General features: G+C 37.8%; 2 protein-coding genes across 2 annotated transcripts; both read right to left on the reverse strand.

Annotated features, from left to right (window-relative positions):
• Positions 1–462: 462 nt before the first annotated feature.
• On the reverse strand, positions 463–5,642 carry LOC122648527 (probable serine/threonine-protein kinase PBL17). Its single transcript, XM_043841739.1, has 6 exons — positions 5,296–5,642; positions 3,355–3,668; positions 2,341–2,476; positions 1,833–1,969; positions 1,238–1,361; positions 463–1,035 (listed from the first exon to the last, which is right to left on the reverse strand). The coding sequence occupies exons 1-6, from the start codon at positions 5,375–5,377 to the stop codon at positions 515–517; spliced, it is 1,314 nt and encodes a 437-aa protein (XP_043697674.1). The 5' UTR covers positions 5,378–5,642; the 3' UTR covers positions 463–514.
• A 3,379-nt stretch (positions 5,643–9,021) lies between these two features.
• On the reverse strand, positions 9,022–13,120 carry LOC122646201 (probable inactive ATP-dependent zinc metalloprotease FTSHI 4, chloroplastic). The gene is made up of 7 exons (XM_043839703.1): positions 13,108–13,120; positions 12,422–12,496; positions 12,109–12,218; positions 11,981–12,061; positions 10,297–10,371; positions 10,109–10,234; positions 9,022–9,060 (listed from the first exon to the last, which is right to left on the reverse strand). Exons 1-7 carry the CDS (start codon positions 13,118–13,120, stop codon positions 9,022–9,024), a joined length of 519 nt encoding a protein of 172 aa, XP_043695638.1.
• Between the last annotated feature and the right edge of the window lie 1,457 nt (positions 13,121–14,577).

A 14,577-nucleotide genomic window follows, 5' to 3' on the forward strand; every position in this document is an offset into this window, starting at 1 on the left:
TTTTTCTACTCCAACAGAGCTAGACAGCGAGGAGAGGAGATCAATCCAAATGATTGCCATGCCAAAGTGAGAGAGGAGAGAGAAACAGATAACTCAGATTGATTAGGGTTGGGCGGGTGAAATTTGGAGATTGAAATCTGACCCTCAGAGCAAAGCAGGACGGGTTTTAAGGGGGAAATTGACAGAAATTGAGAGGATAAAGATATCATAACAGAGGTCGAGCCGAAACAATCAAACCATATCATAATAAACATAGAGATTAAACACATGACATTTAATCTTGGTTGCTTTCTGTTTAGCCAAGATGGTGTCCAACGCTCCCATTTAATAGCCCCAGATTTTTGAGAGCTTTATCTTGCCATGAGCTTAAACAAACATGTGAGCAAGGGAACTTTGGATCTACAAAATTTCAGCCACCATCACACATGCTATATGGCACAAATATGTGAATTGTCCATAGATACCAACTCCATTTGATGGTTTTGTATCAATTCTTAAACCCAGTGATTTCCTCTTACGGGGCTGAGAGTTGGGGGAACAGCTGTACAAATTCTACTCGCTTAGAGGGCTCACTCTTGCTCCTGCTGTTAGCAAATTCCTCTCTTTGCTTCTGATGCAAATTAGGTTCTGTTTCACCTTCAATTCTGCTTGCACGTTTCTTCTTAGGGTTACCCTTCGGGACCTCGTACAAAGTTACACCTCTCTGCAGCAGATCTTCCCTATTCTCTCCTTGATCTTGAAACATTTCAAGTATCTCAACCACCTGATTCATGGTAGGCCTCCCCTTTGGGTTTTGACTGAGGCATCGGTAAGCCAAATTCGCTACCTTCTGGGCAGCCTTGATCGAGTACTGACCTTCCATTCTTGGGTCCAATATCTTCAGCAACTTCTTATTATGGTTCAATAGTGGACGTGCCCAGTCAACCAGATTTTGTTCCTGGCTTGACCTCCTTTTGTTAATTGCTCTCTTACCAAGGAGCATTTCAAGGAGCACAACCCCAAAACCATATACATCACTTCTAGCTGTCAAGTGACCTGGCAACATAAGGTGCAGGATACATTATAAATTATCACTTTAGACGCTAGAAAATAAAAACATAATAAGACAAAAGTAATATAACATCAATGATGAGTTAATGTGTATATCTCTCTCTCCCTTTTTTCAAAAAAATTCAAATCAAAATTTTCTTTTATTTTCTAGACTTCCAAGAGATAACTAAGTTTGGCAATGTCTTACCAGTCATGATGTACTCTGGGGCAGCATATCCATAAGTACCCATCACTCGGGTTGACACATGGGTCTGGTCTCCCATTGGCCCATCCTTTGCAAGTCCAAAATCGGAGAGCTTGGCATTAAAATCCTGCAAGTTATGACTACAGCATTAGTTGGAGGAAGATCCGGATGATGGAAGATTTTGACTGAGTATTCTGAAGAAACTAACAGGCAATGATTCAAGACTTGGAATCAGGGTCTGGATCGGTTCTAGCCAATTTCAATCTGGGTCGGCCAGATTCTGCCCAAACCCTAGTTTTGGGTATGGATATCCAGAACCGAGATTGGTCCCCGGATTTTTCCAATCCGATTTGGCTGATTCAATTGATCCGATCCCATTCCTGAATCCATGCTAACAGGCCCAGTCAGAATTCGAATTGATTATCTTAAATCTTTGGATTATAGAAAGATACTTCCAAAGAAGTTGGTTAGCTTTTAGCTTTGATTCTATATGGACCTTAAATCTTCCATCATTGAGTAGAACATGCAACGAGATTTTAATTTGCTGAGACAAAAAATGCAGAAAATCAAATCTATCGTAAGGTGTCTGATGTCTCACCGAATCCAGTAAGATGTTTGATGTCTTGAAGTCACGATATATTATAGATCTTTCTGCTCCATGAAGAAAAGCTAGACCTTTTGCTGCACCTAAAGCTATCTTCATTCTAGTGGACCAAGTCAGTAATACACATACCTCTGTGAACATAACAAACTGGGATCAATAAAGAGAAATAAATAAATAGCTTAATTTGACAAACTGTTTAGAAATCAAATATTTATTTGAACTATGGATATATTATTCAACTACATCTCAACTATACATGAATATGTTAATTGGAGTCATTTAATAATCTTCAACACTTTCAGTGTCTACAAAACCCAGACCAGAGGTATGTTTCTCCCTGATGTTTCTGAATAACCTAGTCAGCAGAAAAGCTTAGATGGCCTGCAATTTTGTGGGCAAGTCCTAATTCACAGGCCAGTCAGGGTTAGTGCACCAGTGTGTGAAACCTTCTACTCTTCGTTATGTCATATAGTTCTCAACATGCCATTTAGATAGTACTTACTTCGAAAGAGTTGCTGTTCCAGGCTCCCGCACGCCATATATTCATAGACCAACATCCTGTGGTCATCTTCACAGCAGTATCCAATGAGTTTGACAAGATTTGGGTGACTGAGTTGTCCAAGATAGTTGACCTCTGCCTGAAAGGATAGAACACAAAATCAGAAGTTCCTCTCAAGTGTCAAAACATTACAGAAAACATTCCAGCAAAGATGTGCATCATAGAGACTATGTTAGACCACTAACCAATGCTTCAGCAAGATTTAGGTCAGCCCCATTACTAGGGCTATCAACTTTGTACAGTTTTGGGTGTCTGCATCCCATCAAATGGTCCCTCCACCATGATGCAACATCTAAACCATTCTACACTGTCCTTTAACATGTAGTGAGTACTAATTTACTAAATTAGTAAGAACTCTGAAAGCATGGCATGGTGATTTGAACTGGTTGACCTGACATCCGGTTTGCAGAACAGGTGGGTCAGGACCTGATCTATTGCTTGTTTTAGTGAAGTATTCCACTGAAGAACATTCCACCCCCCCTTCCCCGACCCCCCAAAAGAGAGGGAATCAAAGAAAACCCATTGAACAGTAAGGGTGAGTCTGTTTTTCAAAGGTAGAAATTAAGGGAAAAAGTCGGGCACACGGGGGGATGTACATGCCCTCATAGGTCTCTTTCTTCTCTCCTCATTTAATGAGGTGGCCCTTCTGAAATTCCTCTCCCCCTTTAGACGTGTATAATACCAATGTAAGATGATAGTGTGTCAATCCTTCTCCCATAAATTTAAGATAACTGATAAATATTTCTATCTCATTCGATCTACAAGGTAGATACAGCTGCGTATTATGTACATTGATCAGCATTTTTTTCTTCACAAAACAGAGTATCCCAGACAGTAACCAAGTAAACAGAGACCAGTTATCAAACCAAATCAATTATCATTTCTTATAAGGATGTACACTCACTAAGGAAGAAAGGAAACAGTAAGCTGAAAATTAACAAAAGGGAAGACAAATACCAGCCATTCTCGGTCGCCTTGGAACCCCTCTGGGTCGAGCACTTTAATAGCAACTTTTGTTGCTTGGTAACACGGTCTGACATTTTCATCTATAACTCCTTTGTAGACAACCCCAAACCCACCTTCACCAAGAACTTGATCCGGACGAAAGTGCTTGGTAGCCAATCTCAACTCATTATATGTAAAGATATCAACATTACTGTATCCAGGATTCTGAAGCAAGTCTTTGACATTTCTGGGAATTGCTGTAACTTTTGCCGCGTCTGCTGTGTCTTGTTTCCTTGGGGATGCAATTGTGGTTTGAGAATCGGCAACTGAAATTCATAGATGACAAAAAATTCATTAGATGCCAGCAAGATTATATGGTTATGGATAACTAATTCTAAAACTTAAGGTGATGAGAAAACAAATGTAGCTTCCTGAAGCAGTTTTATAGTTCTTATTTTCAGTTAAGAAAACGATGAATGGACTTCGCACAGGGAGTAGTATCCAGGATTAGAATTAATAACCTCTAAGGAATGTGTACGATTCCTATATTTACGAAAAAGATTTTACTTGAGAGGATAAGGTTCGACATTAATTTTTTACACTTTTTATCCTTCAAAAATTTTCTTTTGGTAAACTTCAATTTGGAGCATGATCATTCATATAGTATTTTAAATCATGAAAATATCATGCTATAGTCTAATTTAAGATCATACCATCAATAGTTTTAAAAAGATTCTAATTGAAAGGATATGGTTATCATAATATTTTAATATTTTTAAATACGATCCGTTAAGCAACTGGTATCAAACCATTCCACACTAGTAAATGGGTTCGGATTCTAGTTTTGAGACCGTTTAGTAATACATGTTATTTTATTTTTTCGGAATTGGCCCCATTGGAACCGGTTGATTATCCAGAACCATTTCATTCGACACATTTATAGCATTAGAACCTTAAATATAGTTTTTTAAAGGAAAAATCTTGTTATAACTAAGGTTGGTGGTTTGAGGCTAGTGCAGTTGAGCCTAGCCCTCAGGAGGTTTCAAGTTGGAGACCTCCAGTTCCTCATCTAGTTTAGGAATCCCCCCTCTTTTCCCCACAAAAAAAAAAATCATTACTTTACATTTTTGCCCTTTAAGTATAATGCATTTTTTTCGGAATAAATCCTATCATTTCATATAAACAAGGTATTAAATAACTTTTGAAATAAGAAAAGAAGCAATTAAAACTTCAAAAGAATGTTACTTTATAGTTCACTACTTTAACCACTAACAAATTAGGACAAAGATACTCTCAAACAACACCTAGGATGTGTGTCAAGTCCTCCTAACAGTTGGATGGGTGTTAAAAGGGAAAATTTTGTTGTAAGTTGTATCCCAACTTTGGTTGCAATCTTTTTTTGTTATTTGCTTGTTAGGAAAAGTTTTCATACACGGTCGTGTAAACCGTGTATGTGAGAGGGTCTCTCACAAAGAGTTGGTTGGAAAAGTCATAAATCCCCATCCATTAATTAATGCCTTGAAACTCCCACCCTCTCACATACACGGTTTACACGACCATGTATGAAAACTTTCCCCTTGTTTTATTTCCAAAAATTATTTAATGTTGATATTTAATGCAGTATAAAGAAGGTTTTCAATTAGAAAATACATTAAATATTGCATTAAAAAACTTTCAATTTTTTTAAAACCCTATTTTACCATTGCATTAAATAATTTGGGAATAAGACAAGGACAATTAAAAGAAGGTTACACTAAGTTTTTTTTTTTTTGGTACACAAGGTTACACTAAGTTGGAACCTGTTTTTTAAAAACATTTGGTAGCTTAACTCGACTTACAAATATGTCCCACCTAATATGGAAAACCATAAATTGCCCACGAACAAGAAGAAATTCAAGTCCAAAATGAAACATGGAAATAAAAAAGGTAGAAAAGTACATTAATGATTAATACCTGGCTTCGTAGTTTCTTCTTGTTCTTCAATAGCAAAACAGTTCCCCATGAGTCTCCGTAAACTACGAGATTTGGATCTCATTCTTCAATTTCAAATCGAACAGAACAGCCAAAATAATCTCCCTGAGTTCGCTGAGGTGACATTTGCCAACTATATCTCAAAAAAATAGCATCTGGGTTTGATTCCAAAGCTTCCAAATCTCTCTCTCTCTCTCTCTCATATGAACTGGGTTTCCTCTTTCGAACCGTTCAACATCTGCAAAAACACTCAAATCAGATCTGGACTCTCTTGAACACAGCAGATATGTTCGACTGAGAAGTTCCGGCGACGATGGCCGGGTTCCAATTAGGGTTTGCTGGAAAACCTGAGTTGGAGAAACCAAAACTAAAGAGTTGTTTGAAGAGAATTAAAAGAGAGAAGAAGAGAAGTGTTGGCGATAAAGGGGTTGCCGTGTTGATTCATTCCATCTCCTTCCATCTCCTTTTTAAGGTCCGAAGCTGCTGAGAGAACGCCAAATCTTTGGCACTTACTGGGCGTCTTCTCTATTTTTTGTTTTCTATTCTTGTTTTCTTTCACGAGGTCATTTTCTATTACAAGAATGACACTAAATCTAGATAAATTTACATTGATGCCATCTCCATGGAATTCTTCTAGAAGGTCTTTGACACTCGACAATACGATGGGTTTCAGTTTTCACATTGAGTAACGTGAGAGGTTAAATTTGTAATTATGAGGTGAGAGAGGATGTAGTTTGGCCGTTTGGGTTTAGAGCTAGATTAGAACGTTGGAGCTTCTAGTGTTCTACCGCGTCGCCCTCCTTGACTTGTCTCCTTTCGTTTGTCTCTGCGTGTCTGCTTATTCCCTTCGGTTCAACTCTGGCTTGAGGGTTAGGTTTGTCCACGCGCTTGTGTTAAAGACACACGGTTTGACCCAATTTACTTAACAGCCCTTTGGTTACCCCTATTTCATTTTCCCCAATTTTCCATATTATCTTTTGGGGAGAATTCTCGGTGGGAAATTGTGGCCCTGGGCGTGCATGGCAAATGAGAGTGCCTAAGTATCTTAGGGGTTTTCGCCTTTAATAAGAGTGTGGTGATCATTTCGCCCCCCACTCTATCTGGGCATGGGTGGTACGCTCCCTCAAGAGATTTTTCTCCCTTCGATATCTTCTCTCTCCAACTTTCTTCTTGTTTTTGTTTATTTATTAATGGGGTCATAGAACACTACCTAATCACGTACGGCACACGACTCCTATACTTGGACACAAGGCTACACAAAATAACCGTTGGACCCTTACAAATTTCTATTTATTAATAGGGGTTTGGTGATTATTTCGCATGGCCTTGTGTCTAGGCGCAGGGGTCGCACGCCACCACACACAACAAGGTAACGTTCTTTCTCCTTTATTGATGTATTTATTATTAATGTAATTTTTTTTCCAATAAAGATAAATTTCTCATTTGACATAGAAACTCTATTAAATGTGGCATTAAATGACTTTCAAATTAGTGAACCCCCTTTTTACCCCTTCCTTTCCTTTCCCACCCTCCCAATTGGGCATAGACGCTAGTAGGGTATCAACGGCCGGTTTGGGCCGATTTCGGTTCAAGCTTTTCGGTTTCGATGTGACTTTTATAGAAATCGAAACCAAACCATTAAGAAATGTTCGGTTTCGGTTTCGATGCAGTTTGGTTTCGTAGCGGTTTCGATTTATGATAACGAGTTGATATCGGTTTCGATTCGGTTTGGTACCGATTTTATATAACTAGTAAGGTCCGGTTAGTGCTACTTTTTCTTCTCTTTCTCTTTTAAGTACATAAAATATTTCAAATACAATGCATCTTTGTATCCTATGTCCTATGGCCTATGGATACAATTGGTTTGGTAATCACTAACAAAAGATATGAGATAAAGTGAGAAACTATCACAACACATTTAGAGGGCAATGGGGCATTAGGCATTTACTGATTTACTCATTTATCGGGTTAGGTTGGTTCGGTTTGGATTTGGGTTATCGGTGCACCGTCGGGCTAATCCAAACCAAACCAAACCGTGTGCCTCTCTGGATCCACAAATCGAACCCGAACCATTAAGAGTTTGGTCCGGGCTCATTCGGACTGGTTCAGGCCAGTTTCATCGGTTCGGATTGGGTATTGACACCCCTAGACACTAGCTTCAAGAAATCCAACAATTTTCAATGAAATGACCTCACTGCCCTCTTATGATAAATACCATTTTTGTCGCAACAAAACCTTCTTCCAAAAAGTATGGATTTACTCTTCTCTCACATGTATGTTTTTATAAATTGTATTTAAAAAATAAAAAGAAAGGTGCTTGGCGGGACCACGTATTTTTTGTCACGTTGCATGTCAAACAGTTGAATGGGAAAGAGACAATTGGTCAAGTGTGTTTTTTTACTTTTTGGTAAACTCATGGTCAAAGTGTCATATTCCAACTTTTAAGTCAATTTGGATTAGCTAATATTTGCATAATTTCTATTGTTTTTTCAACATTTTACAATCATCCATCCAGGCTCCCTCTGATTGCAAGGGAGAATTGAATGGAAAAGAAGAAAAAAATTTCAAACCTAAAAAAAAAACTATTATAATCATATTACCCCATGTGATTCAATTGTATAAACTAGTTAAATTTCTTATCATATTCAGTAATGATACATTTTACATGTAATATTTATTTTATATTTTAAACCAAAAAAAATTAGATGCAAAGTAAAGTGGAATTTAATGACCAAATATAAAATGACTTAGAGTTAGTGATATCGTCACATGAAATATGATTACAAAAAATTCTTTTTTAAATATAAAAATTCCACTTCCCTTCCCTTTAATTCCCCTGCAACCAAACGGAGCTCAAGTGGTTTTTAAATACTCTACTTGACTTTGATAATAGATAGGTTCATCTAAGCCTAAAATTACAGTGCTAGAATAGGGAACAAATCTTCTCCGCAGCTACACCAAAGATATTCATATTTGGCCACCGTCGAATGGTGCCTATAAGCCAAACTATGTGCATCTTTTCATTTAAGAATTTATTTGTTTATTATTAGTTGCTTGGTAATTATAACAAAAAAGAAATGGTTTTTAGGGTTTTGAGATTTGGTAGTCATTATTGCCTATGTATTACTTGGGGAGGAAAAAAATCCATGTAACCGAACCCATTTAGTTGGGATAAAGCAGAGCTGAGTTGTATTATTTGGAAGCATATGAAGCCAATAATAATAATAAATATACATAATATATTGTTCATCCCTTATGAAATACAATAATTAACCCTAACTGATGTTAAAAAATGTGTTCCCTTGATAGAAAATATAAAACGATGGTACCTACAGTGTAAATTTTCTACCATTATTAGCTTAAAGCAAAAGTATAATGTAACACCTGTAATATTTGGCCAGGCAAAATTGATGGTTGTAATTTAGGCACACGAAGAGTCCATGTTGCTAATCCAAATGGTTTGTTTGATGTATTTGTTCTATCAGAAATTTATGGTTATAGCCGTGGAAACTGCCTCTTTGCGAAAGCAAGGGTAAAGCTGTGTACATTATGACCCTCACGAAACCCCACAATGGAGGGAGCCTCGTGCACTAGGTATGCCCTTTAGCTATGGAAACTGCCATTCAGAAGGCTACCAGATGCAGGCATCACACAATGTTAGAAGAGAAGGCTGAGTATCAATTCCAATTCTTCTATACAACTACATCACTAGAGGTCAGCAAGAAAGGGAGGGTTTTCTAGGTCTGCCTGAATTTCAGAAAAACAAGTTACAATAGGAAAACACATCAATGGGTCTTCAACTATGTGACCAAAGCATAGATATCTGTATGAGTAACAAACAAGCTCTGCAGCAGACTAGAAACCCAGCACAATGGAATGCCGATATTCTAAACTATTTTAGATAACTGAAAATGATATGCCAACTTGGCACACTGAACCACTACAAGCTGGAACCAGAGAATATAAAATGAAGTACGAACATAAATCAACAAACCAGAGTTCACTTAGTCCATGAAACTGTGGAGTTTAAGTTGGGCTATCACCAAGCAGAACAATAGAGTCCCCAAGCACAAGAGAGTTTCCAACTCTCCATTAAACAAATTGCAAGCTTAACATAACTCGACAATTATTGTTCAAGAAAACCAATTCAGATCACTCTCACCATGGGGTTGCACACCTCCAGGGATCAGTTCAGATTTAGAAATCAGAAGACAGTACAAAGAACACTAAGATGACTGCCGGAGCTTGTAAGAGGTCCAAAATTTGTTAAACCACCGTAACAAGAAAAAACAGTAAGAAAATTGTGGATATTTTTCAAATACTCCAGTCATACATTTCAAATTAAGAGTTAAAACTTGCCTAATTGTTCTTTCAAACCCAAGATATTAAATAAACATCCAATTCTTAAAACCCTTGTTTCTTAGAAAAGAGAGATTCAGAAGATTACCAGAAGCAATTGGGGAGGAAGTTCAGAATAGATTATGAGCCAATGGTGACAAAGCTCCTCCTCTATAAGGGCCATAGCTACATTATCTAGAATGAAGGAACCTTCAAACATCATCAAGCACATTAGCTTGAGATATTTTGATACGGTTCAGCATGCAAAACTAGGAAGGATGAAAAAAAATGGAACAAAACTCTGAATGGATGATGCTCCCATAAGCAAAACAACAAGATTCTACATGCTAACTAAGAGGAATAGTACCAAGTCATCATAACCCTAATGACATTGTCGTAGTAGTTCTTCAAAACCCATAAACTACATATAGACGGATTACACTGTAGAAAATTATACCTTTAATATGTCCAACCTTCCATCCTTAGATGGCAAACCAACCCTTATAATCTTGTCAGGATGGCCTTTTCTCAAAAGAGCAGGATCAAGTATGTCCGATTGATATGTTGCACCTATAACTAACACCTGACAAGCATAAATTTAGCAATAACCTTCCAATTATTTAATAGAACATTTCCAGAGCATACCTGCGAAGTTGAAACCTTAAATCCATCCTTTTCAGCAAGTATTTTGAGAAGGCCATGTTCCCTTTCTGCACCACCCTATAATCACTATTGTATGCACAATCAATTAGACATTAGAAAGTTCAACGGGGAGAGAGCAAATAGAAATAAAGATGTAGTCTATAATGTTGGATCATAAGAATTGCAATCTGCAGCATAATATGGTAACATTTACTTAAATTGTAAGAAGAAGACAACTGGGATTGAACTGGCAAACTCAAAACCCAGTTCAGATAAGAAATCACTACCTCTGTGTTGCACCTCTGCTCAGAATCATGGTCTTGGAATCTCAATTATGATCTAGGCCTCAACCTCTGCTCAGAACAGATTCTTTGTTAAAGAAAAATTTTATCAAAATTACAAGAGTGGCAGTGAAAATAAGGGGAGAGAACAGTTCAAACCGAATCTCCATAAGCCTGATTTTAGAGATAATTAAGGGATAATAAAAGGGATAATTTCTTAGATCCACTAGATAAGAACTGAAATTACAAGATAGGTAGGTTTCAAATTTGTTTTACACCCACTACTTTCTTTTTTAAAAAGATTTACTTAATCCCCATAGTTAGTTATTGGTCATGCCACCTAAGAAGAAAATAAAAGTGAACTTCCAAAATTGCCCAAACCCTCATTTATCGTTTTAGACTGCTGATCTGGATAATCTCCTAGATAATTGAGTTTGTGCCATATTAAAAGTAAAAAAACTGTTTTATACCGGGAAGATTGAGATGTAGTGGGATGAGAAGATAACGATAACTGCCCCTTAGTTGTTGGAATACAAATCAAACCTCCTATTACCTTAAAACAAAAAAAACAAAAAAAATCCAAAAATAAAAACAAGCTATGGTGTCATCGCCAAAGAGAAGTGCACCTTAATTGTTGGGATATAAAACAAAGGAAGCGGATTGGAAAAAAAAAGTCCAAACCCATCACCTAATCCTAATTTGGATCTAGGCATTTGTCACTCATCCGTTCTCACCACCTAATCTTAATTTGCTTCTTTAATTTGTTCGAGTACAAATCAAAGCTCCTATTATTACCCACACCCAAAAAAAAAAAAAAAGCTCTAGTAGCAGAGTCTAAACCAGGGTTTTAGTAAGCAGCATCGGTGTCTGCCAATTCCAATCCAGATCAGCCATATTGCCGGTCGGACGGAAGTATTTCTGATCAAGAAACTTAATGAGAGTGAGGCTCCAACTCAGCAGTCATAAACGAGAATTGAGGTTTCGCAAAAAAAAGAGAAGCGAGATTGGGGTGTTTTGGGAAGTTCACTTTTATTTTCTTCTTAGGTGGCATGACCAATAACTAACTATGGGGATTAAGTAAATCTTTTTAAAATAGAAACTAGTTGGTGTAAAATAAATTTGAAACCTACCTATCTTGTAATTTCAGTTCTTATCTAGTGGATCTAAGAAATTATCCCTAAAAAAAATCACTCACATCTGACACCTCCATCCCAAGGGGTATCATCAGGTCTGCAAGTCAAAAACAAAGCACATTATTAATTGGCCTAATAATAAAAAGTACAAACAGCTGAATCCAAAGCTTGATTGTAATTAGAGAAGAGATACCCCAAATCACATCATTCCACAACATGATATTACAGCATTGATGAGCTCCACTAATCCCCGCAGGTGGATCTTATTGCAACCTCTTGAAATCCCTCGTCAGCCTCTTTCTCGCCAGTGTTAACATCATTCCCTTCCTTTGTCGGAGATTCAAATGCTTTTTCCTGCTGGAATTAAGGGATCCCAATACATACAAAGAAAGAAGGCAAACGAGAGCACCTGTAAGAAATCTGGAAAATACAAAGACAAGACCAAAACCAAGTGTGGGATTTTGCTTATATTTTAATGCGTCATTGTTCTTTTGTGGGCATTTATTCTTACCTGGAAGAAGAACAAGAGCAGACAGATGAAATAAACAATGATAGAGAGAGAAAGGGAATCGGGAAAGACCAGAAGGAGGAGAGAGAGAGATGACCGGAAAAGAGAGGAACAAAGGAGATCGAAAGTTTCTATCTCCAGCAAGTACTAGAGCACCTCACGGTGAATGGGGGGAGAGAAGGAGAAAGAGAGAGAGAGAGAGATACCTTTTTGCTTGCCATTGAATAACTTCACTGCGTAAACATTGCCGGTCGAATCCTCTGCAATGACTGCCCCAAAATCTGAGAAAGAGGACACAATAAGCACCAGAATTACGTTGCATCTAGACTATATAACACAAGCTTCCCCATGATCTAACCTGTGTGGTTTAGGAAAGCCACCAACTACAATGATCTGTGCAATGCCAGTACTGGGAGAGCCAATCGGAGTTGCTGCAATTACGGGGACATCGCAGCCTAGGGTGAAGGAGAATAGTTTCAGCGATGGAGAAAGAGACTTGCCTTCGAACAACCAGCACCCTGACAACCAATCGAAGATTCGAGGATGAACTTGCTGTGAAGGAAGAGACTGAGAGTTGAGGGAGAGTGGAGGATAGGAAGAGCGAAAGGGGGATGAGGACGAGGCCCAGAGTTGTGGGAGTGGAAGACGAGAAGAGTGAAAGGGAAATAAGAGTGTGGAAACTCAGTGGGGTTTCGCCTAGTAGCAAGGATGCAAGGTACCGCCAAAGGCACCAATACGGGACTACTTTAATCCCAAAAGGTGGCCAAATTCCCCTGCCATAAAGTCTCCGAAGTCCAATAAAGTGGTAGAAAAAGCAGTTGTGGCAACTATTGGGGGTCTGGACAGAAAATCTGCAACCATCATTGGCCCTTGTTATCTTGTACTTGATCACCAACTCGAGCCATTGGATTATTTACGATTGGAATATCGAAGGATTTTTCGCATCTCACGGCTACGGGCTTATTTGATATTACCAAATACTGTGGATATCCAATCGCCATGAAAAAAATCAGTGTCAATGCCTATACACTTTTGCTACGACAATTGACCATCCCAAAGAAATATAATTTACTGTGCTTTTCTGACAGAAAGAAATCTGTGGCAAAAAACCACCAATAACAACAAATTTGAACCAGCCCAAATACAAAGTCTATCGTAAATCCCGACAGAAAATTTCCATAGCAAAATAGTACAAAATACCACTATTGGTCTTTTGAGATGGAAGTTAACTGCACCAAATAGTTTTGCTTTTGTCACAGATGATATCTGGAGCAAAAAGAGCTGTTAGATAAAGCATTGTGTCCGTGGCTAGAAGAAGCGTGGCGATTGATTTCTTCTGTTGTAGGGATTTATGATATGGCAACAACTTGAACAAAACAGAACTATTTTACATTCTTTTCAAGTACAGAAAATATAAAAATACAGTCATGTTTAAAGTCCGAGTATTGGACTGTTTTGCATTGGTTCGTTGTGGCTATTACTGTCCAATCAAGAAAACAATTGACAAAAAAATAAAATAAAATAAAGAGAGAGAGATCACAATTACTATCTTAGAGCATGTTTCTTATCCCCCCCCCCCCCCCTTTTTTTTGTTGGGGTTGGGGAGGCAAAAGAGAAATTAACTAGATAAAGGAATAAGGTATAACAATCTAAATGAATTCAGTTTCTGTCCAAGCAATTTGACACAGGAACCCAGAAACAACTACCCTTTGTTTATGCCATCAAAATTTTGACCAGACAGCATCCTAGTCAAATCACACCTATCTAATAGACTGAGAAATCAGTTTTTCTAGTTTAGAACCTTAAGGAAGATTGGAACCTAAAGACAACTCCACCTTGTTTCCAGTTACGTTGGACTTCTACTTTCTGAGATTTCGAACTTCTCCGATTAACAGTATTTTGTTCTGTGAATTTCTGATATATCCGTGCTAAATTCTTTTCTGTTTTGGGGGGTTTTTTCTATTCAAATCATATTTCTACTGAATACTTGTTGCTCTATTGCTACTGTTATTGTGTTCTGGTCTGTCCTAGACATAGTAGAAATCTGTTTGCTAGTTCTATTTGAATAACAAGTGTAGAAGTCGGTTCAAGTAAGAACCACTCTACAGTAGGATCGTTATATAACCATATCAGTTGGCTACAGCAAAGATATCAGCAACAGAAGCGGACAAAATAAGACTGAAATTAACCAGAAAATAACCAGTAGCAAATTTAGTAACTCAGAAACTCAGATGGAGCTGGGAGACCAATCGATGGTAGGTCTTATTGAGTTGAATGAACCATCAAAATCTCAGCTACAAGTGATGGATACATGCTGAGATATCAACAGATCTCAGAATTAGAAGGTTAAGTTCAGATTTAG

This window comes from Telopea speciosissima, chromosome 1 (genome assembly GCF_018873765.1).
Source record: "Telopea speciosissima isolate NSW1024214 ecotype Mountain lineage chromosome 1, Tspe_v1, whole genome shotgun sequence".
Taxonomy (NCBI): domain Eukaryota; kingdom Viridiplantae; phylum Streptophyta; class Magnoliopsida; order Proteales; family Proteaceae; genus Telopea; species Telopea speciosissima.

Coding starts and splice junctions, on each gene's coding strand:
- LOC122648527 (XM_043841739.1), bottom strand. CDS start 5,377: ATGAGATCCAAATCTCGTAGTTTACGGAGACTCATGGGGAACTGTTTT. Junction 3,669..5,295: donor AGAAGAAACTACGAAGCCAG/GTATTAATCATT, acceptor TATGAATTTCAG/TTGCCGATTCTCAAACCACA. Junction 1,362..1,832: donor CAAACATCTTACTGGATTCG/GTGAGACATCAG, acceptor CATAACTTGCAG/GATTTTAATGCCAAGCTCTC.
- LOC122646201 (XM_043839703.1), bottom strand. Junction 12,219..12,421: donor ATTCAATGGCAAGCAAAAAG/GTATCTCTCTCT, acceptor TTCTTCTTCCAG/GTAAGAATAAATGCCCACAA. Junction 10,372..11,980: donor CTGACGAGGGATTTCAAGAG/GTTGCAATAAGA, acceptor TAGTGATTATAG/GGTGGTGCAGAAAGGGAACA.